General features: G+C 39.0%; 1 protein-coding gene across 1 annotated transcript in view; it reads left to right on the top strand.

Annotated features, from left to right (window-relative positions):
• ptgfrnb (prostaglandin F2 receptor inhibitor b) overlaps positions 1 to 24,310 on the top strand; it is a 74,866-nt gene extending 50,556 nt beyond the window's left edge. Inside the window, exons 11-15 of the mRNA XM_057829561.1 lie at positions 689 to 796; positions 18,297 to 18,483; positions 18,998 to 19,116; positions 19,195 to 19,245; positions 21,390 to 24,310. Coding sequence (XP_057685544.1) covers positions 689 to 796; positions 18,297 to 18,483; positions 18,998 to 19,116; positions 19,195 to 19,245; positions 21,390 to 21,502 — 578 coding nt within the window. The 3' untranslated portion in view covers positions 21,503 to 24,310. The remainder of the gene's footprint in view (positions 1 to 688; positions 797 to 18,296; positions 18,484 to 18,997; positions 19,117 to 19,194; positions 19,246 to 21,389) is intronic.
• The last annotated feature ends 988 nt before the right edge of the window (positions 24,311 to 25,298 follow it).

Genomic DNA, 25,298 nt, shown 5'->3' with positions numbered 1-25,298 from the left:
ATATTTCTAAGTAATTGGTTTAAGTGGTTTTATTTTTGTTAATCTAAGACCTATTGTTGAAAAGGCTCAAATCACATTATTGTTGCATATTACATGTAATGTTCTCAGTGTAATGTTGAGTGATGGTTTTCTTCATTACTCTTTATAGAGTTATAAAAGTATAAAATGTGTAATATTGCCAATGTCATGGAGTGACTTAAGAATAGTGAAAGCCAAACATTCCTCTCACGTCCCATAAGATTTGCTCGCTTTCTTTCTCTAATATTGGCTATATAAAAATAATTCAAAGGGTCCAGCTTTGTTTTCACAACCTGGGTCACATTCTCCACAGCTGGGGCCCCATTCCTATCTGCACCGTGTGTCTGAAGCTTTTTTTTTTCTTTTTCTCCTTGATTATTTGCTATCATACGCGGATGGTGTTGGGGACTGTTAAATGTTGAACTAAATTTGTTTAAATATATGATGTGATGGACACTTTTCCTCAATGCCCATTGGATTTAATTAATAATGGCAAGAGTGACCTGAACCTCTCCTGGGACCCAAGGTTGAATTGTTGTTGTACCATATTTTTACCCATTATTACTGATATCCTCTGGGATTGCAAAGAGAATGCGATTTTTACAGTTTTGTCTTGAAACACCACATCCTGCTGCTTTATTGTTTGTTTTTGTTTTTTTTTCTTCCCCAGGACCCTCCTTTTCGATCGCCATTCATTCAGACACCAGCACGGTTTATCCCTGGCAAACGGCCAAGATGAAGTGTTCCCTTCGCGTTTCCGGATCCTCACCAAGGACCGGTACAACCCACACAACCATAGGTTCACATTATATACATTTGAAGTCATCCACAGAAGCCCAACCCTCACAAAAAAAATATTTTATGAAGAATTACAAACCAGAGCGAATCCAAACAAACTTCTAATAGTTATTTAATTTAATTCAAAATGTATTAAGATTAAATCAGTCTCTTAGTGTTTTTTATTTTCCCCTGTAATTACACACTTCACAATTTCTTATGCGGCAGTGGCACAGTTGTTTGCTCAAGTTGTCCTGAGACCAAAGAGTCAGCGGTTCGATTCCTGGCTACGACTGCCCACTGTCGAAGGCACTGAACCCTAATTTTCCCCCAATGTGTTGGCAGCGCCTTGCATGGCAGCAGCACCATTAGTGTGTGAATGTGTGCGTGAAAGTGTAAATGTGTGCTAATGTAAAGCGCTTTGGGCATGGTAAAGCATGCAGATAAATGTGCTATATAAGTGCTCTCCATTTACCATACGGAACTACATCTATGGTGCATAATTTGAAGCAATTTTTGAAACTTTCACAAATTAGTCAACACCACTGCTTATACGAGTGCTTTGTAAATAAGTACCAAGTAGTATCAAAACCGTTTCATTCATTCTGACTTTTTATTCCTGCTCTACAGTAAAGACAAGTTGCATTTACCAAAATAGTATCATAGGAAATTGCATGTTCACCTAACTGTAGCAGAGCTATGTCAAATTTAGTAAAATTTATTTTGCTTAACGTTTCCTCTTTTCCATTTCACTGCATCATTCCTACCAGGACAGCTTTTATCTCACATGTAGCCATGCCTTCATACTTCTGCTTTCTAGAAACCCATTGAGCTTCCCTTTGTCGTCATGCATCTGCTCTGCTAATGTAAACATGTCACATGAGCTCATGTGCCACTCCCTGCCTCCTCCAACCCATCTGTCAAGATTCTTCTTCATCTCTTGCTTCTTTACTATACCAGCCATCACATGCTTTCTAAGATAAATCCCTTTAACAAATTGATCAAACACTGTACTCCTCAGCAGCCGCTAGTGAGCTTGTTTAGGGTTTCTTTGCAGAATGGCATTTCCTGGTTTGCTTTGTACATATGCATATCTGTTTTCACATGCAGATGCAAACTATGACTAATTTTCACACATTTATAGTCCCTGAAATAGCGTTGTTCTTTAATAGTGTTGAAACTGTTGGTGTATCAGGTTTCTATTGTCTCAATGAATGGCACTCCCAGTTTTTTTCTTGACAATTTTGCAGATCAAAATTCCCAAAGGTAGGGAATGTCACGACGGCTCAAAAGGTGGCAGGGGCATGCATGTTAGAATGTTAAGTAACAGGCCATCAAGCAGCTTGGTGTCAGGTGACATGCATCAACAAAGGTGCGCCGCTTTTACTAGCCAAGCCTTTGCTCAGGTGTTCTGACTTTACCCATCTGCTAATAGCTCCAATGGGTGTGCCAGTGTTTTCTTTCATAACACCACACCACTACTACTTTTTTGTCTGTGCATGCTTATCGCTAAGACCCAGCAAGATGGTTGTTAAGGCCACTCTAGTAATGGCACTTACTATTCGTTTTTTCTCCAGCATTTATGGAATTCAAGTTATTGAACATCAGGATCAAAGATGTAATCGGTCTCCTTTTCAACCTTCCTGTGGACATTTTGGTCACCAATCATAAATATAGCTTTATTCAGTCAAGTAATTATGTTAATTACTTAACCAGTAGAGACTATTAACATACATAAACTCATGAATGCAAAGCAAGCCCTGGTCTAGTTACTGTAATAGACCTCACAATGAAATAGGTAAAAGAGTATAACCACAATAGTACACATACCAGTTGCCATTTCCCTGACATCAGAAGTTATTTAAACATTGGAGCATATCATCCTCAATCACCTCAAAGCACATGCCCCTTTCTCCGTTCATGGATGCAAATCATTTTTTGCTTACAGTGGTAATACATCAGTCGATGATGGCATCATTCATGCTTTTCAACAAACTTCCAAAAAGTTCGACACAGTGGAATTTTTCAAATTGTTGTGAGATCATCAGTTTTCCCGGGCACATGGAACAGAGTGCTACAAGAGCCTCCTATTTCAAACCATGCATTTTGGTCATAGAATGTTATTCCTTAGACCATTCAGAGCATCCCCTAATGTGTTTAATCCCAAAAATTATTCTCATGTCCTCCATGTCCATCTGGTGTAACAACTATGCCAAGCACAAAAAAAAGACTTTCACGAATCATAATCGGCCAGTCAAAAATCATTGGCCTCAGTCTGCCATCAGTGGACAAACCCAAACAAATAATGCCCAGGATGAAAACTCTGTAACACCACCCACCCCACTCTTCATGTCTTCTGACTGCTTTTTTTGGAAGACGTTTCAAATCCCTCTATGCCAGAACAGTTTTCTCTACCTTCACTAAGGACAATAGAGTCCCAACTCTGTTCAATTCAATCTGCGCATTTAGGGGGTGCCCAAGAGTTTGTATTGTCATCACATTTTATGCCATTTTTGTTGCATAAGTATATAAAGTGGGTTCATATACAGTGTATCAAGTTAATATAATCAATATTGGCTCTATGGTCATACTCTGAATCAAAATTAGCCACCTAAATAAATGGGCAATTTGTATCACTCATTTTTCACTCATAGGTGGTTGCGTGCTGATACCAGATCACTCGTCGTTTGTGACTCAGTTGAGCAACTGTGCAAGTACATTCCTAAAAGGCCGCTAAAGCCAGCTCTCCTGTTGAAGCTTGTTTTTAAAAGGGGCATTATTTACACATGCTCTTCTTATGATTCTCCTTTCACTTCATCAGTGATCATTTTTGCTGTAATGCCAATTTAGCTGCAATTGTGTATCTAAAAGAACAAAAACATCAACCGTGTCCATGTAATGGAAATTTTAAAAATGTTTTCCTCCAAACGTTAGATGGTCCTGAAATTTCACTGGTTAATGCCAAAACAATAGGTGAAACTTTAAGTGAAATAGCCTCTATTAACCTGATTTACAATTGGCCGCAGTGCACAAAAAAAGGAAGCAAACAGCTAATCGTGGGTGGAATTGAGGAGAAAGGAACAGATTGAATGTTTGTTGAAAAGGAAGTTGTTGGGTTTTTTTTGTTTGTTTTTGTTTTTTGAGAAATCAAGGTAGTAGCATCTCAAAATAGCTACCGGTAACTTTCCAGTTTTTTTAGTTTTTTTTTTTTTTTTTTTTTTTTTTTTTTTTTTTTTTTTTTTTTTTTAACTTTTCTCTATTTGATAAGCAAGCTTTGCATGTGGAAAAAAAACATTTCAAACTTGGAAGAGCAATATGTGAATAATATATTTACTGTAACCAATGTTAAGTGAAAAAGCACATCTTGATGAATAAGCTGTGTAGTGTTATTATTCATTCATTCTGAGCCTCTTATGGCGGGGTACACCCTGAATCGGTTAATAACATCTCATTAAGGTGAGTTCCAAACAAGCATCTATTTTGAAATAAAATTCACTAGAACAATGTGGTAAATTTTAAGAATGCTGTATATAGAGTAGTAGTAAGAAGGAATTTGGAGAGAATACTATTTCAATGCAGCAATTATGCATTTAACAGGTATAGACCCTACCCACGTGACGTCACAACTCCTTCCTCCTGACTGGTGCCGCCCAATTGTCCGTCAACACATCATGTTTACCTGTTACGGCTACGTACATTCCTCCTATTTACGACGTGTTTTTCTGCTCGTTAACATTAATAATCAAAATGGTGAAGGTGTGTGTGGCGGTCGGTTGCAATAACAGAGAAGATAGACGGAGAAGACGGAGAGACTTGAAGTTCTACCGGATTCCGAGAGACCCGGAGAGAAGAGAGCGAGATGGGCTGCTGCAATTCGACGAGAAAACTGGGCTCCAAACGACTACCACAGATTATGTAGTAGTCATTTTATATCTGGTAAGATGCATTTAATATATATTTAGAGGGTTTTGGGCTGACAACCACAATTAAGATCATTGCTAGGCTAATCGCCGACAACATACACGTATGTATGTAGTGAGAGTGCTATCGCTAAACCATATAAACATTAAAAGCCCTAACTCCATTGACAAACGACATGAAATACATTAGACTTGACAGTGGATGTTAGCAATAAGAAAAGATTTTGAATTGAAAATTTCGTAACTCACCTTTCCAAGCACAAGATAGATTCCTGCCGAATTTTCGTGGACGAGGACCTGTTTCACCCAACCAGCAACGAAGTATTTATAAGCCTCCAAGCTCTTAAAGTTTTTCAAACTTTCGTGAGAATAGGCTGATTTTGTGTGGACAAGATAGTTGTACATATCAGGCTAGCTAGCAGATGTCAGGCAAATATGGCGGAGACAGCGGGTCGAAAAACATCGATTTAGGCATCAAATATGGATCTGGCGAATGGATAAACTGAAGCTTTTCCACATAACGCCTTTTATGCAACGCATCAAGTGAGTTTACGGCATCCGAAAGCACCGGGTCTTCTATGAAATGCATTATAAATTGCTCGATCAATTGAGACCATTGATAATACAGACACAAAATGACGGACAAGGGGGCGGAACCATACAGCGAGCACGTGATTTTGTGACGTCGGTGGGTAGGGTCTATTAGAAAAAAGGTAGCGTATGAGAACACAGTGGTTTTACAAAAGTAGCAGAAATCTAAATCTGTATATTCAAGGTGATCATTTGAAAATTATATTTTATATTTACATTTTCAGTGGGTTTAAAAATATTTCCTTCAAATATAAAATTCAAATTATGAAAATATAACATTTATAAACATGGTAGCGTTGGAATAGTTGCCAATACAACACTGAACATAAAATACATGGGAACCATCTTTTGAACTCTTGTGTTGTGTTGTGTCTGCCAGCCTGCTACTGGATGCTAACAAGGGACTTATAATAAAACTGGAATGACTAGTATGTTCTTGCTGTCTAAGCAGTGGTTGTTTAAATCACACTAAAATCTTACTGTACCAATGATGATGACATCACCATTTAGAAGTAATTTTCTATCTCTCCAATGGCAGTTTGTAGCTTTTTTTCACTAATGTGAAATACAGTACCTTTTTGAAAGCATCAGGAGATGATAAAGCTCTGTGCATCATGCAGCTTTTTGGCTTTTCAAAGACCAAATCAAGATTAAAACGATTTAGAGCAGTTGTCTTTAATCTCTGCTTGATATCAATTTGGAACCAGAGGAGTTGTTGTTGTTGTTGCTGCTGCACATGTGCGCATGCCCATGTGATGGATATTGAAGCATTAAAATGTTGGAGTGTCAGCCTTCTTTGGCACAAGTAGAAGGATAAAACCTATTATACAGTGATCATATAAAACATAAGGGCTGCAACTATCAATTATTTAAGTCATCGATTAATCAAATGGTTAGTTCGAATAATCGAGTAATCTGATATGGAACATTTAATGTGTTGCAGCATAAATTTTAAGAGATGTAAATCAAATGCTTGATAAGATTACACTTTCAAAATAGCATTCAATTTAAATAAAAAAATAAAATTCCTGAGTTTTTTCAGACTTTGCAGAATTGGTCTTTCATGTCACAAGATCAATAATTGCATTTGCAAATGAATTTATGTACTTCAACTTAGCCTCAAATGGTATAAAAAAAAAAGTTTATTAGGATCGAAGTACAACAAAAGAATTGTCCGCTAGCTTAAATGCTATAAGATGCTAATTTAACTTTGTTAAATATGCCTTTAAGCTAAATTACAAATGCATAAACAATCATATTGGCTCAAACAAAAACTTACAAACTTATGTTGGTCTTAACAAGGAGCAGCTGGATCCACCCATGCTAGATGAGTTGTGTCATTCACTGTTGCTTTGAGGATTAAACAAATCCTCAAAGCAGCATCAATGGCAGCGAACAAGATAAGAGGTTTTAGCAGTGAGTGATTATACAGTTTTATTTCAAAGCAATGATCACTGCCAGCACTCACATTGAAAATGGATATGTAGTTTATTACTGTGAATGGCAGTGAATTAATAATACTGGGTATTTTCCCCACTATAGCATCAATGACAGGCCCCTAATTATGTAACTTATACCGATTATTTGTAGTTAGAGGGGCTGACAACCGATTTTTGTAACCGATATCCATTTGTAATAAAAGTGTTAAAAAAAAAAAAAAAAAAAATGTTGTTGAAAAAATTAAATAATGCAAACACTTCCTTGAATTGCCGAAAGCATGTTTACTGAATCACACAAATAGAAAATAATAGCTAATATTTGGTGGTGGTTCAGTGGTAGAGTAGTCGTTTCCCAACCCAGAGTGTGTGGGTTCAATTCTTCTCCCTGATGACCACGTTGCTCCTGGTGCTGTGTCACCAGTAGGTAGATGAGGATATAGTGTGAAGCCCTTTGACGGCCTTAAAAACATGGAAAGGCTCAATAAAAATGTAACTCCATTTAACCAATCAGAAGGTAAATACTTGTGCAGGTGAGAGAGCCGCGGCTGCTTCTGAGCCGAAATAACCCAGTTTTAAATGGATTTTTTCATATCGGCCAGACGAATTAAAAAAAGAAGGCCAATACTAATATGCGTCAAATTTCCAATATCGGCGCCGATAATCGGTCGATCTCCAGTTTTGTTGATAGGTCCCATTAGCAGCTTCCGGATGAATGAATGCAAGTTTACCATGTGATGAAATGTGGCAATGATCCATGACAAAATGAGTGATTTCTTGATGATTTAAAAAGGACATACACACTTTCCATGAGATTAAATGACTTGGCATAACCAATAGCCTCCAAAAAAAAACAAAATAATGCCAGATAAGGGTTGAAAATCATGATAGAAAAGGTGAAACCCTTAAGGATGGAAGTTGAAACCATTTCTCCTCTACCCATCTGTAATAGCTAGCACTGAAGCAAAGTGACGAACATTCAGATGTTTTGTACTTTGTGACATTCTCCAAGCAGGTGATTAACACCTGCCAAATTGTTGAGCACCTCTGACTGAATGCATCGTATCATCCTTTTGACTCACAAGTCTATCGTCCCTCTTTTCATTCCTTTTGCTCCTTTTCCTCCTCCTCTCCTTCCTCTCCACTCTCACCAAATTACCCAGCTGTCTTTGCAGGGGCGACAGGCAACCGTTAATTAGCCAATCTCACGCTCCGTTAGCCGGCCGAGGAGACAGAACGAGCTAGCGAAAGAATAGGTGGTGATGTGGAGAGGGAGTGAATGAGGGAAAAGTGGAGGCCGCTAAACAGACTGTTAGTGAGCAACAGTGGTGGAGGGTGAATAGTGGTGCCAGCAAGTGGAAGAAGAGGAGGCTTGAGAATGGTGTGAAAAGTTTACCACGTTGGGAGAAAGCTTATTAAGAAGTTGGGGAAAAATCCTTCCCCCTTGGTTGCATATTACTGTTAATATTAAGCATTTCCTGTCCAAAAATGAGCCAGGTGTATGCTATGTGTGAAAAACGTTTTATTTGGTGGGAAAAAAAGATGAGTCACACTAGTACATTTCAGAGCAGTGGCAGTAAAGTTGCATTCGAATAATGTCCAAAAACGAGACACCGTTAGAATCCTTTTTTTTTGTCCCACTGCTGGAGGAGTTCCAAGAATCTAGAAAGTGGTGATTATGTAAGTAACAAAAACCAGGAGACAGATGGATTTGTTGATGCAGCTTGGCAGCCTGAAATCGTACAACCTCATTGGATTTTAAATCATCAATGTTCATCTCAACGGGATATGCCTGTACAGTGTAAGCTCTAATTCTTTTTGGACAGCAAAATTTCTTGCTCACTTTGATGCAATGTACTGAATGCGCCACTTTTTTTTTTCCAACTAAGGTGGGGTAAACAGTTTTTCCACACACTGAGGTAGGAAGAGGATTCTTTGATATAAGTTTAATGCACCTCAGTCGATGTCATTTATTTATTTCAAATCATTTGTTATTTTCAGCAACCTCCAGATGACTTGAATCAAAATTGGTGCGCACACTTTTGACACTTTTGTGCCACTGGTAAAGTAACAGCTGACAATACAAAAAAGAGGTGTAGGAAAGTGGGAAGCTGGGCAATAAATAGGTGGGTAGAGTAGCCAAAAATTTTACTCAACTAAGAGTAGTGTTACTTCAGAATAATAGTACTCAAGTAAAAGTAGTCATCCAATAGATGCACTCAAGTACAAGTAAACAAAGAATTTGGTGAAGAGAATACTCACGTACTGAGTAAACATTTTGATTAACTGCTTAAGATGTTTTATTTATTTATTTATTTTTGTCAACAATGGTATTTTTTTTCCCTCAGCACAAAGTTATCTGTATGAACTGTTATTATTGCACTGTTCTCTAACATATTACATAACCATATTAAGCCAAAGAAGCACAAAAAAACAACTTTGAATTCCGTTGAGAGATAAAAATCTACAGAAATAAAGCATTACTCGTCCAAAGAACATGAGTGCCTTCTAGTGGAGAAAACATTTCCTATTATGAAACTAAAAGGATCATATCTCCGGTTTTCCGTGATCAATCAATGCCGAATAAACAAATCTGCGCTTTCGAGTCATGTTGACGCTTTATGTCAAATTCTTTAATTTTTATAAAGACACCACACGATTGAACAGGCCGGCGTGGTCATAGAACGCTAGTTTGAGTCTGATTGGAATAATGGAGTCATGTGCTTATTGTTGCGACGTCTCATTGGTGAAAGGTTGAGCCACTGTTGGCGTCTCTTGCAAAAAATAAAAAATAAAAAAAAGCAGAGTAAGAGTAGTGTTTCTTCTTCACAAATCTACTCAAGTAAAAGTCAAAAATATGACTTGGAAAAACTAATCTTAGAAGTAAATTTTTCTCAAAAAGTTACTTACGTAAATGTAACGAAGTAAATGTACGTTACTACCCATCTCTGGCAATAAAGAAAAGAGGAGCATTTAACGTGACAATTAAATATGGCCAGGAGATTCTGAACATAACAAAAAACAATGTTATCACGCCATTAACCACACAGTTAAAAAAGACAAAGTATATCAAAATATCAAATTCCACTCTTGGTTAACCGGCCAAAAAGTCAAAGCATAAAGAACAGAAATGAATCTACTGTCAGTCTTTTTCAATGCTCAGCAGTAATGAGAGACGCATTGCTTCCCGGCAGCTTTGTTTCTAAAGGCTAAATGTTGTTTTTAATCTTTTGTCGGGATTCCGCTCTGCCAGTACCGCCTTGCTTTATGGTGCGGAGAACTCAGCCATTTTCATTATAAGCGTGTGTGGTAATTGTCGGTCTTTTGCGTGTCTGTGTTTGAATTTCGGGCAGTTTGGTGCCTTGGAGTCTTCTCGAGGGATTAATCCGGAGAAATCCAATCAGGCTGTTTTCATTTCCACAGACAGCCATTTTAGTTTTATGAGCTTAGACGAGAGCCAGATACTCAGTTTGAGGTGCGCTGTAGTTCTCAATATGCCGTCGCAATGCCGCTTCTTCTCTGCTTAATGAAGCCACCACATCACTTTAAACCATGTAATGAAGCCTTTGCAGTTAGTGAAGTTCTCCACTAATCAGGTTGATGGGATCTTCCTTCAGTATTGCATCTGAAATTCCTCATAGCGCCAAGTTGCACTTAACGGACTAACGTATCTGGGCACAAGACCATTGATTTTATGGGAAATGGTAGAAAATAGGGGATTTGTCAGGGTTTTGAGGCTAATCATACAGTAAAATGTACAGGACTGCATTATTTTTTTAATTGAACCACAAAAGCATGGTATTGTCAAGGCAAAATTGTTATGACTTGGAGCTGTTTATGAAAACAAGAAGAGATATGTTGGGCGGGTCCTGCTTTGTCACATTCGTGCTGCAATGCTGTGATGTAAGCTACTGTGTATATTAGTAAGCGGTGGACACTTCTGTTGGAATGTTGGTGTGAAAGACCAGACAAAGCAGGGCAGACATTGTGGTTTAGAGACTGTTGTCCACATGGGGCCACAGATGTGACTAGCAGAGGAGTCTGATACCCCTGTAGGAGCAAATTGAGGGCACACTGCAAATTTATAACATCTTAATCAGATTATTTTTCTTCAATCTAGACAAATAATTTTCTCCATCTTGCTTTGAGTGATAAAGACTAGTTAAAAGATAGATGCATCAGCTTAGTTCCCTTACTTTAAGTCAATATTACTATTTGTTCTGATTAAGCCCGTACATCTAAAAATTGGTAATTTTAAACGAAATCAACAAAAAAAATTCTTTAAAACAATGTTTTGAATAATATATATTCTTGAATTAAGACACTATCTGACGAACAAGTTTTTTTTTTCTTTTTTTAGATTAAATTATTAAATTAAATAAATCTGTTAAGATAATTTTCAGCTAGCTATTTTTCTTATTTCAAGAATTCTAATTGAGTAAAAGTTATATGAAGCACTGGCAGACAATTTCACTTATTTCTAGTAGATTTACTCTGAAAACCTGAGATTTTAACTAGTTTTAATAAGGTGTGTTTTTGCTTGCCTGGCACGGCCAGACTGTTCTCCCGGTATTTTTCAAACACTGAGAGAAAAGTCTGGGACCCAGCCCATTAACGGCCTCTCAAGCAGGTACAAAATCAATCGACAAATCAGATTAGTTTATTTGCGTGACGTGTGCGTAACGAGCAATGTCACTCTTGCGCGTCGAAAGTTGTCGCCACAACAACACAGATGGTGAACAGGAGAGCCGAGAATATGTTCCAATCCACGGTAAAATCAGTTTTAAATTACCAAAAGCACATCGACACGAGTCATTGACAACAGTCCTCGCGCTAGCCATGTTGAATAAACTCCGCTCTCCTCGTATGTTTACTTCCGCGCGCAATTCCCTCGTCCTGCCCTCGTCATTTTACTAACGTCACGTCTGCCTGTCGCTGATTGGTCCACTCCGCTGTCTGTTTGCTGTGACTTGCTCCGCCCTGGAAATTGTATCCGCTGAATGGTGGCCAGACTCAATAGCTGGAACAGCGGTGAGTCTGGTGTACCAGGCAATGTTTTTGCAGTGTAGAAGCTGAAGGTGTCCCCCTTGATTCATAGCTCTTTGATAAACAAAATAATCTCCACACTCACTAAGTGTTCCAAATCCTCAAACTCAAGCCATCCCTTCTAAACTGTTATTCCAGTCATCTTCGCTGTCAAGAACAAAGAAGTAGTAAATTAGGGATAGAGGACACACTGTAAGAAAGCCAAGTCTTACTAAATATAGCTCTATTCCTTGAGTATTGTTACTATCACCAAAAACAAGCACCCTGGCTTCATATACCAGCACTGTGGTATTATGCAAAATGTGCCTCTGATAATTGATGGGCAAGACATCATATACACTTTTATTTAAAGAACTAATACAATTTTCCAAGCAAATGAGTTTTTTTACTTAAATACACTTCAACAAACAATCCTTTCCAGGAAATACAAGAGCCTGCCAGGCTTCAAAAGAGCTGCTTCCTTTTTTAATATCTTTATCAAACACACGGTTATTGACTGTTATGTGGCATTTCCCTATTCACATCATCAAATATTTGATTTTTTTTTTTTAATAACCAAACCCTGACTTTTATGTAACAACTTAGTCCTGGACATGTTTGGAGACTTTCATGGTCTTCGTGTCTGTGTTCATGTAGTAGTGCCGGTGTTCTAGTTGCAGGTGTACCAGTATATAAATTAAAAGATCATGTAATGCTTGGATTTTAAAGCGGCTGGACTTCAGTTCACCAATTGTTTCTTTTTAAAGTAATTGTTTTTTTTAGTCATCATAAAAAGGGAAATAATTATCAAAACATGCAATAGATAGTTGTTATGGGGTAACGACTCCTTTAAAAAATAAACAGGAAACAAAAGTAAACTATGACTTATTCAGTGACATTGCTAGCATTTTTTTCATTTAATGGATGCTGAAACAGTGAAGATCTGAATAAATTATTAAAATTGTTCTCCTAGTTTGCATAATATTATATGTTTTGTTAGATGTTGTAGCTAACATATTTGATATAAAAACTGAGCGCACATTCGTGTTTCTAAGTGAAGGTCCACCATCTAGTACTCATTCATTTGTAATGTAACCTGAGAATTCCCTCCTTGTTATTGTCCGCCCTTCCAGCAAGCTTGCATATTTTGACCAATGCACATTTCTAACATTATATCTGCCTATATCATGGGTCTGCAACCCTGGTCCTCGAGAGCCGCTATCCAGCTTGTTTTCCATGTCTCCCTCCTTTAACACATCTGAATCAAATAATCCAGATCGTTATCAGGGTCCTGCAGAGCTTGATGATGAGCTAATCATTTGATTCAGGTGTGTTAAAGGAGGTAGACATGGAAAACAAGCTGGATAGCGGCTCTCAAGGACCAGGGTTGCAGACCCCTGGCCTATATGGTACTTTGGAAAATCTCAATTTTGAGGGGCGTGGGGTTGGAAATTATAAAACTATAGGCAACTTGTGGTGATACTGATTCATACTCTAAATCAATTTTGCAAAGATGTTTTTAGCCTTTAACCTTTATTCAGCCCCATTAAAATATAATGAGCTATTTCATCCTTTAAATTTGTCCATAGTACTCCTGACATAGAATGTTTTCGGGTTTTTGTTAAGTCTCACAGTGAGGTGATCCTTGGTCAAGCAAAACTGTTAATTTGGCATTTTTACAAGTCTACAGCGCAGTTGACTGTCAGAATATTTTGTTGAGTGGGTGATGTAGGTAGTACTCAGCCTGAGGAGCAAACTAAATCAAAAGCAAGATTAACACAACGGGTGCCATGACTGTTTTTAAAGGCGTAGCACTCAAATCTCAAATCCTTCAGGAAGTGAGCAAGCGAGTGAGGGAGAAGTTGAGATGTGATTCATTACTCCGCTTCGGGTGACTTCACTCTTTCCTCTTCATTATGTTCGCTCCATTCTCTTCTCTCATCCACCTCGTTTCTTCATCTACCATTTTCTCGCCTAACACCCACCGTCTTTAATAGTTTTCATCATTGTTCGCCTTTTTCTTTGCTTTGTTGAAGGTTGTCATTTGCAAATGCTCTGTTAAGTCATCTGGATTGTGTCTGTCTCCTCAATGACAGGCTGGTTAACGCGTCGTCTTGTTCATATTGTATGTGTCTCAGCTTCTGTGTTTTTCTGTATGTTTGTACATGTATATTAGTAAGTGCGTGTGTGTGTGCGCGTGTGTAGGAGGATCTACAGTGTTAATAGTTCTTCTCCCTGACACACTAATGACTGGTTTGTGCTCTCTTTCTGCCTCTCTCTCGCTTTCCCTCCCTCTCTCCTGGAAATAATTAGCTTCCCCCCTCCTCCAACGATTACATCTATTATCATAATTCTCTCTCATCCCCGTTTGCTTCCATTTGTCATCACCAACATCCTTTTTCTTATGCTGCCTATCCATCAGTTTTATCACCGTCACTGGGAGAGCAGCAGTCGCCCCCCACGTACATGTTAATGATTAAGCTGCTCTGAAGGTTCTGATGTATGCATCTGCATGTCAGTCTTTTCGGGGCATCCAAAACACTACAATTAGCTGCATTTCTACAATGCAACACTTCTCTGTAAATGTTATGCTTGATGCAAAACCACTGCTAATCATTCCAGATTGATGACAAAAAGGGATTTTGAGTAAATCGAAAACTGAATTCGTCAGTGCTTAATTTGTACTACTAATCTCAAAAAAAAAAATTTTTTTTAATGCTGGCATTAAATTGGCCATGTTGTTTTGTCATGATAAATGGAAGCTGGACTTTTACTTGTACAGTGCTACCTGAAAGGCACTCTAAGCACTTTAACACTGTCTCCTTGTACAGCTACTGATAATTGAACATCAGCAGGAAACTGGGTTCAGTGTCTTGCTCAAGGACACTTAGGCACACCTCAGGGTCGCATATGGGTAAAGAAATCAGAATTGATCCGCAGTGGGAACGTAGCCTTGGACATGGTCACACGTGATTAAAATCTAACACGCAAACTTTGGGTCGGGAGACGACCAGTTAACCGTCTAAGCTATGCGGCCCATGTAGTTCTTTATTTTGTACTCTCCGTTGTGGCGGAAAACACTCAGGTGGCTTGAAGTTCCGCTCTGAGACCCCCAATTTGGCCAAATTTCAAAATTGTCCTATAAGCATATGTGATACATCTTTGGAAAGCTTAAAATCTGTATTTTCTGGGGGAAGAAATTATTTTAACAGGAGGGCATTTTTTTGAAAGTTGAAAAGTAGGTCCAATCAGGTGAGTTAGAATAGACATTTTTGAGACCTTTGACAATTTCTTTGTTTCTTATTTTAAAGGTTTTGGACACCCATCATGGTACATCATAAATAACAAACACTTCAAGTAACATTTTTAATAGAAACTATCTATTTCTTAGAGATGATTTCCCCACTCATTGTCATTTCATAGTTGTTTGGTGAAAGGACACATTGTCTTGTATATAAAAAAGATGTAACTGTTACTTCAGGGCCATGCCATGCTTCTCGGACAGATACTCAACCATGTCTTTGGCATTGCGTTTTTTTTTTTCCCAGAGTACACGGCTCTTTTGAGGGCCTGGGAGAGGAAGCCAATCTCTCCATAACTCTCCCCTTTGCCGTGGTGAGAGCCATAAAAGCAGCGTTGAGCCTTGTGGGGCAGCATTGTCAAGTCATGAACTCTTCATTTATTCTGATGAATGGAAGCAATAGAAATGATGAATAATGACGTTAAAAAAAGACCTCCAACACACTTATGGAGTCTGATAAACAAAATCTACTTTATACTGACTCGCAGCAGCATTACTCCACATTGTCAGCCTTGTCGCTGTCATTTTTGTGATCATCCTTGACAGACACTGTATTTTAAACTCCTTGACTGCCTTGTGGTCATGTTTGGTGTCATCTGTCATGAAGATGTTGGCCTCCCTGACCACACTGACCACATCTATAATAGCATCCTTCAGCATCTATGTGGCATGATGACTTCTGAAAAGTAATCCAGGCAATAATGTAAACGTGAATGGAGAATTCCCAATGAAAAGATGGATCTATCTGTCCAACTAGCTATTGTGTTTAGCCTCAAAGCCTGGTACCTACTCTATAAAATTCAAGCATCTAATGTATATAATATAGTACTGTCAAATTTATCGTAATTAATTTTTTAAATTAATCACGTTAAAACATTTAAAGCATTTAAGGCATGCGCGGAATGACCCGCTCATGCAATGCCTCAAACAGATTACAATGACGCCGTTTTTTGCACATTGAGAGCTAAGAGGCAGAGAAAGGCGAGTGGACACAGGCGTTCATTGGACCGCACCGTTTATTGGCATAAGCTTCGGCCACTCCTTCACAACAAACATACGTATCATTTAGTGAAAGCACAGCAAAAATAATACTCCTATCTCTCAAAAAAGTAATTTTCACAAAAAGAAAAGCGCTTCAATCGTTTAGCTCAACAAATACACTGGATGGCAATATCTAGTCACAATATACAAACTATCAGAGGTCTCGTATGTTGTGAAGCCAGCAGTCAAATGACCGTGAAGTACAATGGAAACAGGGAACTTTGGCGTCAGTCGAGGGACAAAACACACTCATTGGCTTGATTTCTAAGTAATTTATAACTCGCCATTGACACCTTGTGGTGTATTTCAGTCACTACCTTATGTAGTTAAAGACATTGCAGAAGAACGGCAGGGAGCCCGTGTGACAACACCGCTCGGCGACGTCAACAATGAGATACAGTGGGGCAAATAAGTATTTAGTCAACCACCAATTGTACAAGTTCTCCTACTTGAAAAGATTAGAGAGGCCTGTAATTGTCAACATCGGTAAACCTCAACCATGAGAGACAGAATGTGGGGAAAAAAAAAAAAAAAACAGAAAATCACATTGTTTGATTTTTAAATAATTTATTTCCAAATTACAGTGGAAAATAAGTATTTGGTCACCTACAAACAAGCAAGATTTCTGGCTGTCAAAGAGTTCTAACTTCTTCTAACGAGGCTCCACTCATTACCTGTATTAATGGCACCTGTTTTAACTCATTATCTGTATAAAAGACACCTGTCCACAAACTCAGTCAGTCACACTCCAAACTCCACTATGGCCAAGACCAAAGAGCTGTCGAAGGACACCAGAGACAAAATTGTAGACCTGCACCAGGCTGGGAAGACTGAATCTGCAATAGGTAAAACGCTTGGTGTAAAGAAATCAACTGTGGGAGCAATTATTAGAAAATGGAAGACATACAAGACCACTGATAATCTCCCTCGATCTGGGGCTCCATACAAGATCTCACCCCGCGGCGTCAAAATGATGACAAGAACGGTGAGCAAAAATCCCAGAACCACACAGAGGGACCTAGTGAATGACCTACAGAGAGCTGGGACCACAGTAACAAAGGCTACTATCAGTAACACAATGCGCCGCCAGGGACTCAAATCCTGCACTGCCTGACGTGTCCCCCTGCTGAAGCCGGTACACGTCCAGGCCCATATGCGGTTCGCTTGCGAGCATTTGGATGATCCAGAAGAGGACTGGGAGAATGTGTTATGGTCAGATGAAACCAAAATGGAACTTTTTGGTAGAAACACAGGTTCTCGTGTTTGGAGAAGAAAGAATAATGAATTGCATCCGAACAACACCATACCTACTGTGAAGCATGGGGGTGGAAACATCATGCTTTGGGGCTGTTTTTCTGCAAAGGGACCAGGACGACTGATCTGTGTAAAGGAAAGAATGAATAGGGCCATGTATCGAGAGATTTTGAGTGAAAATCTCCTTCCATCAGCAAGGGCATTGAAGATGAGACGTGGCTGGATCTTTCAGCATGACAATGATCCCAAATACACAGCCAGGGCAACAAAGGAGTGGCTTCGTGAGAAGCATTTCAATGTCCTAGAGTGGCCTAGCCAGTCTCCAGATCTCAACCCCATAGAAAATCTGTGGAGGGAGTTGAAAGTCCGTGTTGCCCAACGACAGCCTCAAAAAAATCACTGCTCTAGAGGAGATCTGCATGGAGGTATGGGCCAAAATACCAGCAACAGTGTGTGAAAAGCTTGTGAAGAGTTACAGAAAACGTTTGGCCTCCGTTATTGCCAACAAAGGGTACATAACAAAGTATTGAGATGAACTTTTAGTATTGACCAAATACTTATTTTCCACCATGATTTGCAAATAAATTCTTTAAAAATCAAACAATCTGATTTTCTGAGTTTTTTTACCCACATTCTGTCTCTCATGGTTGAGGTTTGCCCATGTTGACAATTACAGGCCTCTCTAATATTTTCAAGTGGGAGAACATGCACAATTAGTGGTTGACATAATAACTATTTGCCCCACTGTAGTTTACAATGAGATAGTGTAATACTACTATGACTATTAATCAAAGGTTTTGACTCACTTTGGAGAAAGGACCAGACTTGTTCATCCTTTGCAGCTCTTAGGGATGGGCATTTGACTAAATGTTAAGTAAGGTTATTGGTAATTCCTTGACTTTTCAAAGACTTGTCTGCTTGTGTTTCTTTTAGACCACCTGGCCTATGAGGTGCGTTGGTTTTTCACCCGACTTCGAGGTGGGCAGACGACGACACAGGTAGCCAGCGTTGACCGCTTTGGAGTGGTCAGAAAAGAGTATCGCAACTCCTCCAGTGATGTTTCCATCGAGCGTCAGGACACACACTCTTACACATTGAATGTCCATGGTGCACTTGACACGTGAGTGTGTATTGTTACTCTTTTAAGGTAGAGTTTTAAGGTAACTACAGGAGGCTGGTTTATCTTTGAGCTCTGAGAAGTGTGAATCAGAGAGCATTATTTACTGTATGGCGCAGATTCTAAGAAGCAAAATACGTATTCCACATAAGTGGCCTTATATAAGAGGATTGTTTGATTGTGTCGGCTACAAAAATGATTAGCGGCGAACTCATCGTTAATCTTATACAAGACAGCTACATTCAATTAATAAAGTAATACTGCACATTTACAGTGTTCTTTCACTTTGGGTAGCCTAAAGCATAACTGTAATAGTAAGATCAAATCAACATCTGAATATACCACATCTGTCAAGTGTATGGATTCTTTTGGCAGCAGAGATTTGCTCACTGAGAGTATAAAAAATTTCACAACAGTGTTGAAGCAAGTTGGCCTTTCGTATTTTTATATGTGCACAGACTATTTTTCCTCACCTCTGTATATGATTATGAGAGTTTTTATGTCTTTGGTCTCCTAGTGACAGCGGAGAGTACCACTGTGTCGCCACTCCCTGGTACCTGTCTGCCTCCACAGGAGCCTGGACTCAAGCTGGGGAGTTGACGTCATCTCGAATATTCCTTACAGTGCGATTCGCCGGTAAGGAGTGTGTGCACTCCATTGGACATTGTGGTTTGCCAACACATTTTCACCAATTCTTTCTTGTTTCATTTACAGTTTGGGAATCCCTAAAGTTGCCTCTCTTGTATGGCGTTTCAGCATCGATAGGTAAAATACATTTCGTACACATTTGCTTGGCTGAATAATAGCTGATATTGGATTGAGGCGATAACAATATATCATGGATCAGGCTGAATGTACTGTAGCAATCATTAAAAATCTGATTTTATTTGAATTACAGCTGTGCTTCCAAGTTAGATTTTTAATATGCTGTAATGTTGATGAAAAATGTTTTGATCCAAAAGACTTTTGTAACTGAAAAAACAGCAGAAAGGGGATTTTGTGATGACATAAGCAGAAAAAAAAAGCACTCGGCAAGATGTGGTCTTGCGACAAAATTTTCTTCCAACATTACAAAACTGAGCTTTATGAAAGTCACAAGAGTGAACAAACAACATATAAACTAATAAAGTACTAATCAAGCGTCTTTGAGTGTCCAAAAAAGCGCTATACAAGTTTGATGTATTATTATTATTATAATTATTATTATTATAAATACAGCACCAAAAAAAAAAAAAACTTTTTGGGGGGGGGGGGGTACCATCAGTGAACCCTTGCATTCAATTAACCATCCAGTTCAAAATGAGAGCATAAATTTTATTACACATCTTTGCAGAAATTCAAATTAAAAAGGATTCATACTATATAACTGCTAGATGGATTGTTTTTAGCGTGATAAGTCATGTTGAACAATGTTACAGTGGCTCGTACATCCTTCAACTTTTCTGAATGGTGCCTTCGGAGGAAAAGATTTTGACGCCACTGCTGTGGTCCTTCTATCCCTAACGGTTTGAGAACTAATACAGGTAGTCCACTGGTTACGAACGAGTTCCATTCCTACGCTGGCGAGGTAAACCGAATTTCCGTCTAAATTGGATTTAACTCTTTAAGTACTTCTAAATATAAAATAACTGTCCAAAAACATGTATTATATGTAATAGTAATAACATCAAGTAAAAAATAAGCTACTGTGAGGTACGTTGAGTTAAATGCCGTTATATTGAATGACTATTCGGTCTTAAAAAATATATATATATCTATTCGGGGTTTACTCACGAGTGAGTCACTTTGCTGAGAGAAAAAGGCAAGTGGAAGGAAAGTGTAGGGAGGCAAAGGGGGGGGGGGGTTCATGGCCGCACAGGTTGCCCATCAACGCGAGCCCACTGTCCGAACTCAAAAAACCGGATCGTGACTCACAAGAGGAGTCTGCGCTCGGGAGAAGCAGCAGCAGCATGAGAAAAAGGAATTGGAAAAAGGCGCTTTAACGGCAGACAGAGAACAACCGGAGGTTGGGGTGTGCGCCATGACTCTCCCAAGCCGAAAAGGGCGCTTCTCGGGCAGACACATGAGAACTGGAGATGAAAGTGGGTGGGACCTCACCTGACGCAGTCAGGAACTGCAGGAAGGCGGAGACGCTGCTTGGGGAGGAGGTATAGCAAGAACTAGGTCAGCGGTCTTCAAATACAAATCTTGAAGGTCCACTATTAATAATTATTCATTCATTAGTTAAAGGTAAAATGGACACATATTTGTCAGTACATTCTTCATTGAAACGGCGATTTTCATTTTTCACTTTTCTTCTCTTGGTCAACTTTGAGCAGGCCATTTTGTTAGATTCGGTCTTCTACTGGTGGCATGTAAAGTTCCGGGTGCGACTCTGCTGCGGTCCGTCCACTCTAGCTAGAAGCATGCAGGCTTTCCCAGCCAATCAGCGCATCGTTGTCATAGAGATGACAACAGAAGTGGGAACATGATATTTGACTAAAAATGAAACAGAATTTAGCGACACAATAGTAGCGCATAGCGATAGATTGGCAATTCATACAAATAATATTTTTTAAAAGTTGTTTTTTTTTTTGTGTGTGTTTTTTTTTTCTTTTTTTTTTTTTTTGTTTTTTTTTTTTTTTGTTTTTTTTTTTGTTTTTTTAAAGTGCCGTTTGCTCTGGGTCCGCAGAGAGGTCGTGGACCGCGGTCCGCTAATTGAGGACCCCAGATTTAGGTACTGTTCACACACAAAAAAAAAAAAAAAAGTCGAAATCTCACAAATCAGGTATGTCGTAACCCGGGGACTACCTCTAATGGCTTTCTTAAGGGCTTCCTGCAATGGAAGGAACCACACAAACCAGCAGCAAGAAGTGCTAAACTTCAACCAAATCACCCAAATCTTCAATGTATTCTTGTAATGTCTGCAGGCGTGGGCCTCTTCTCGCTTGTCCTAGGCCTGGTTTGCGCCCAGTGCTGCTGTCGCAACGCCGCGCACACTCCGCGCTCACGCAACAAATTGATGGACCTGGAGATGGACTGACAAATACTTCCCCCTGCGCCCTCACACTGCAGTGCTCCCAAGAAACAGCAGATGCACAATAAACACGCTCCTGTCAATGACTTGTGGGACACCCAGTTGCTTCCAAGCAAAGGCCGTTGGGAGTAAAATGGGTGCTGCGTTTCTTTGGGAGCCTAAGAGAAGCCAATATATTGCTTCCTGCTGTACTCTGAACCATTTCAGCTCTGCAGTGAGGAGCAGGGATTCCTCCTTTATTCTTTTTTTTTTGTTTGTTTGTTTTTACTTTTACAGACACAGGAGAGTTCACTGCCATTTGGGAATAAAGGACCACTTATCTACCCAACACTAACAAATGAACAGCTCAGGCTGCCCCGATGCAAACGACAGCCACATTTTGAATGCACAGAATGGGGATTGTTGGACTTAATGGGTTTGAAATGGAACTTCATGGTTAGGTCCCTCAGCCAACGAGACAGTGTGACTGTTGAGTCAGCATGAGTTTTGTTTCTTTGGCGAAAAGGTATTGCACTACCAACCCTGAGTGTTCCTAATTTAACAAATGGATGATAACTGTCTTTTATTCTCTGCTCTAGTTTTTTGGAAAAAGTTAACTGATTTTAAAGTGGGAGCGAGAATTCTATGCTTCCTAAGGAGACATGCCGTGTGTGTTTGCGTGTGTATGAGTCCTGTCACTTCTCGAGGAATTTTTTTGTGAGTGTGCATGTTGTGTTTTATAGCACTAAGTGAGCAGCGGGAGCAGTTTTCAGGTTTACATCAAACGCTTCTAAAAGTTGCTGTCGCTCTCAAAAAGGAATTGCTCCTTTTAATTTTCCACTGGTACAGATCATCTCACCCTCCAACAATGATTGCCTCCTCCATCTTTCCTGTGTTTGAGCAAGGCCAAGCCACCATATTTCTTTTTTTTTTTTTCTTTTTTTTTTTTTTTTAAACCCACTTACAATGCTGCTTTGAGATACGGTTTTAATTTGTCCCTTGAACTCATTCATTACTCAAAACTCTCAAACCATCTTTACCCATTATAATAAATAGAAATGCTCTTAATCTGTTAAGTCCTCACTAGAAATAAAAATAAAAAAGTTTTTTTTTAAGGGAAATTACACTATCATACAGTACCTTATAAAACAATACTAACCTGGATAGAATTTTTTTTTGCTGAAATGGTTTGTGAATCATGATGGATTATTGCGATTTGTATATGAATTAGCCACCGGGAGGACAAATTAATACTGGCATGAAGATACAACTATGTACTATAACTGTGACTAACTAAACAGTAATATTTGTCGCTATTTGCAGAGTATAAAGAATATACAGTATACTAGGTAATACTGTTATGTTGTCTATCTAAAAGTTAATGCATCATTTGCGTTTAAATTATGACACCGCAATTACTAATGGTATTCAGTAGCCTGGCTACTGAGTTTAATATTGTGTGATAGCAAAAAGCAAGTTTAAGGCAAGGTTTGAACTTACGTTGTTTCAAATACATGACAGTAAAGCTCTTTGGGTCTTTTTTTTTTTTTCCCGTTCGTTTTGTATTTAGTTTGACAGTAGAATTTCACTGAGAAAAGTAAACTTTGAGCAATTCATTATATATTCCCTGCTTGTTGCAGGGTAAATTGAGTTGAGTTCACTGCCACCATACACTGCTCTTGTGTTTCTTTTCAAGTCAAAGCAAAAACTAAGCCAAATGAGTTGTGGTGTCATTAAACCTAATGATTCTGGTTACTCACTGTACTGTAGTTGGATCGTATTGGTATGTTGCGTGAACACGGCATCGATATTTCACAAATGTAACGCCATCATTTTTGGATCAAAGGTGCAAGCAGTGTGCAACTCCGATGGACTTTCACAGAGATTTCAAATAGTATTCCAAGCAACCAGAAATACTATTTGAACTTTGAGGAGCAATATTGTGTGGTCGTTAATTATTTTTCGCCCTGAGTCAGAGTCCTCAGGGTCTGATAGACGGCGCCTGTGAAAGTGCAGCTACACTCTTCAAATGGAGCGCTATATGCAACCACTATTTTTTCACACATATATTGCAATACATTTACATATTCTGTGCCAAATTGTCAAGTTAAACAAATGCCACTGACAAACTCCCTTCTTTTCATGTACTGTCATTTAATTGTAATGAGATGTTTTTTTTTAATGAACAGAAGTGTAAAAGGCTGATTCTATATATAACGCCTATTTTCTTCAACATGCAGTTATAATAAAAGTGGCTGTCTCTTGATGTGTGTGATTTGCTTGGCACAGACAAGATGGATTAGTGTGTAAATAAAGCCATGGGTGTCGGGTGTTATCCCTGTCCAACCCGCGTTCGCCCCCTCGCACAGCTGAAAATGAGTTTTTCCAGAGGATCTGATGTGGTTGTGAGTGGAGTTCCCACACGGGGGGAATATGGGCTACATTGGTTTTTGTCAGAATGTGCGGTTCAAGCCATCAATCATTTTTAACCAACTTCTGAAACTCTCCTCACTGTTTCATAATTCAACACTGGGCCGCATTTTACTGTCTCCCATCCTCTTGTTAGTCTTACGGGAATCCACTCTGCGCGTATATTCTTTTATTCTCCATTTGTCTCCGGCTTCTCTTTCTCTGCTACACTTCAACACATCTTTCATTGCCCCTCCACATTATACCAATTCCTCTCCTCTCACTCTTGATTGAAAATGCAGATGAGACCCGGCTGTTCTCCCGGGCTTTGATTTTAGCACCTCTTCAACGCCGGTTTTTCCATCCATCCTGCTCCCACTCATTTGCATCTTATGTGGAGAGAAGTGGATCGGGTGTCGTCTGGTACACGTGCGCATGTTTCGAGCGTGCTCTCTCAGGGTCCACTTGACCTAGTTTCGTGGTCCTGCTTGGTGTGTTCACTCTTGTCATGGATCATTTAGTAATGTGGTCTCGTTGTTACTGAGCTATTGTCTTCCATGATCACTTCATCGTCCCTTTGAAAAAAGAAATTTTTGTGCAAGAAACAAATACAGATTATTGTATTGAGGATAACGCAAAGTGTGGATGTTCCCGGACTCAATTACAAACGCACTAATTTTATGTAATGGAGGGAAATATCTTTAATGATTTAGGTATCTATGATAACGGTTCCTTTTCATTTCAAGGTATAACAAAGTTATATTTTATATTAGACTGTTAAAAAAACATGAGTATGTGAAAGTTGTTGAAAGAACTGTCCACAATTCGTGGAGGGTAGGATTGAGAATTTACAGTTAGTTGACATTAATCTCAATAGGAGTGCGTGTATTAAGCGAGACAACAATCCGACAATTCTTGTATCATTGTCAAAACCTTATATGTACAGTGTACTTTAATCGGACGGTCTGCGGCTGACAGAATGCTGTTTGTTTCTTTGTTTCTTTGTTTGTTTTGCCCAAACTAAGATTAGTTGTTCATGTTTTCAAAGGTTAAGTTTCCCGGGTACTGACAAGTGAATGACTGGCTCTTTTCGGAACTAAAACCATGAAAAAGCAAGTACACTGTATTGAAGTTGTACCACCAGAAACACCCCATTCATTGAGTCATTTAGCAAAACACAATGGCTAGCCCACTAGCTAACGTCAGCTCTGAAACATCCAAGCAGCAAGTCTGTTTCATTAAACCAAGAAACGGAACAGATAATCATTTATTCTGTTTCCCAATAACCATGAAACCTGACAGAATATCAAGCATGTCTATTTATAAATCATCTTACCTGTTGAAATGTAAATTAGAGCTGGCGTTCTATCTCACTTTGAAGATGTTTCCTTCTTCAATTCAACTGTGACTTCAA

This window comes from Corythoichthys intestinalis, chromosome 2, assembly GCF_030265065.1.
Source record: "Corythoichthys intestinalis isolate RoL2023-P3 chromosome 2, ASM3026506v1, whole genome shotgun sequence".
NCBI lineage: Eukaryota > Metazoa > Chordata > Actinopteri > Syngnathiformes > Syngnathidae > Corythoichthys > Corythoichthys intestinalis.
Note: the sequence above shows the minus strand (reverse complement) of the source record. Positions and strands in the feature narration are given on the sequence as shown.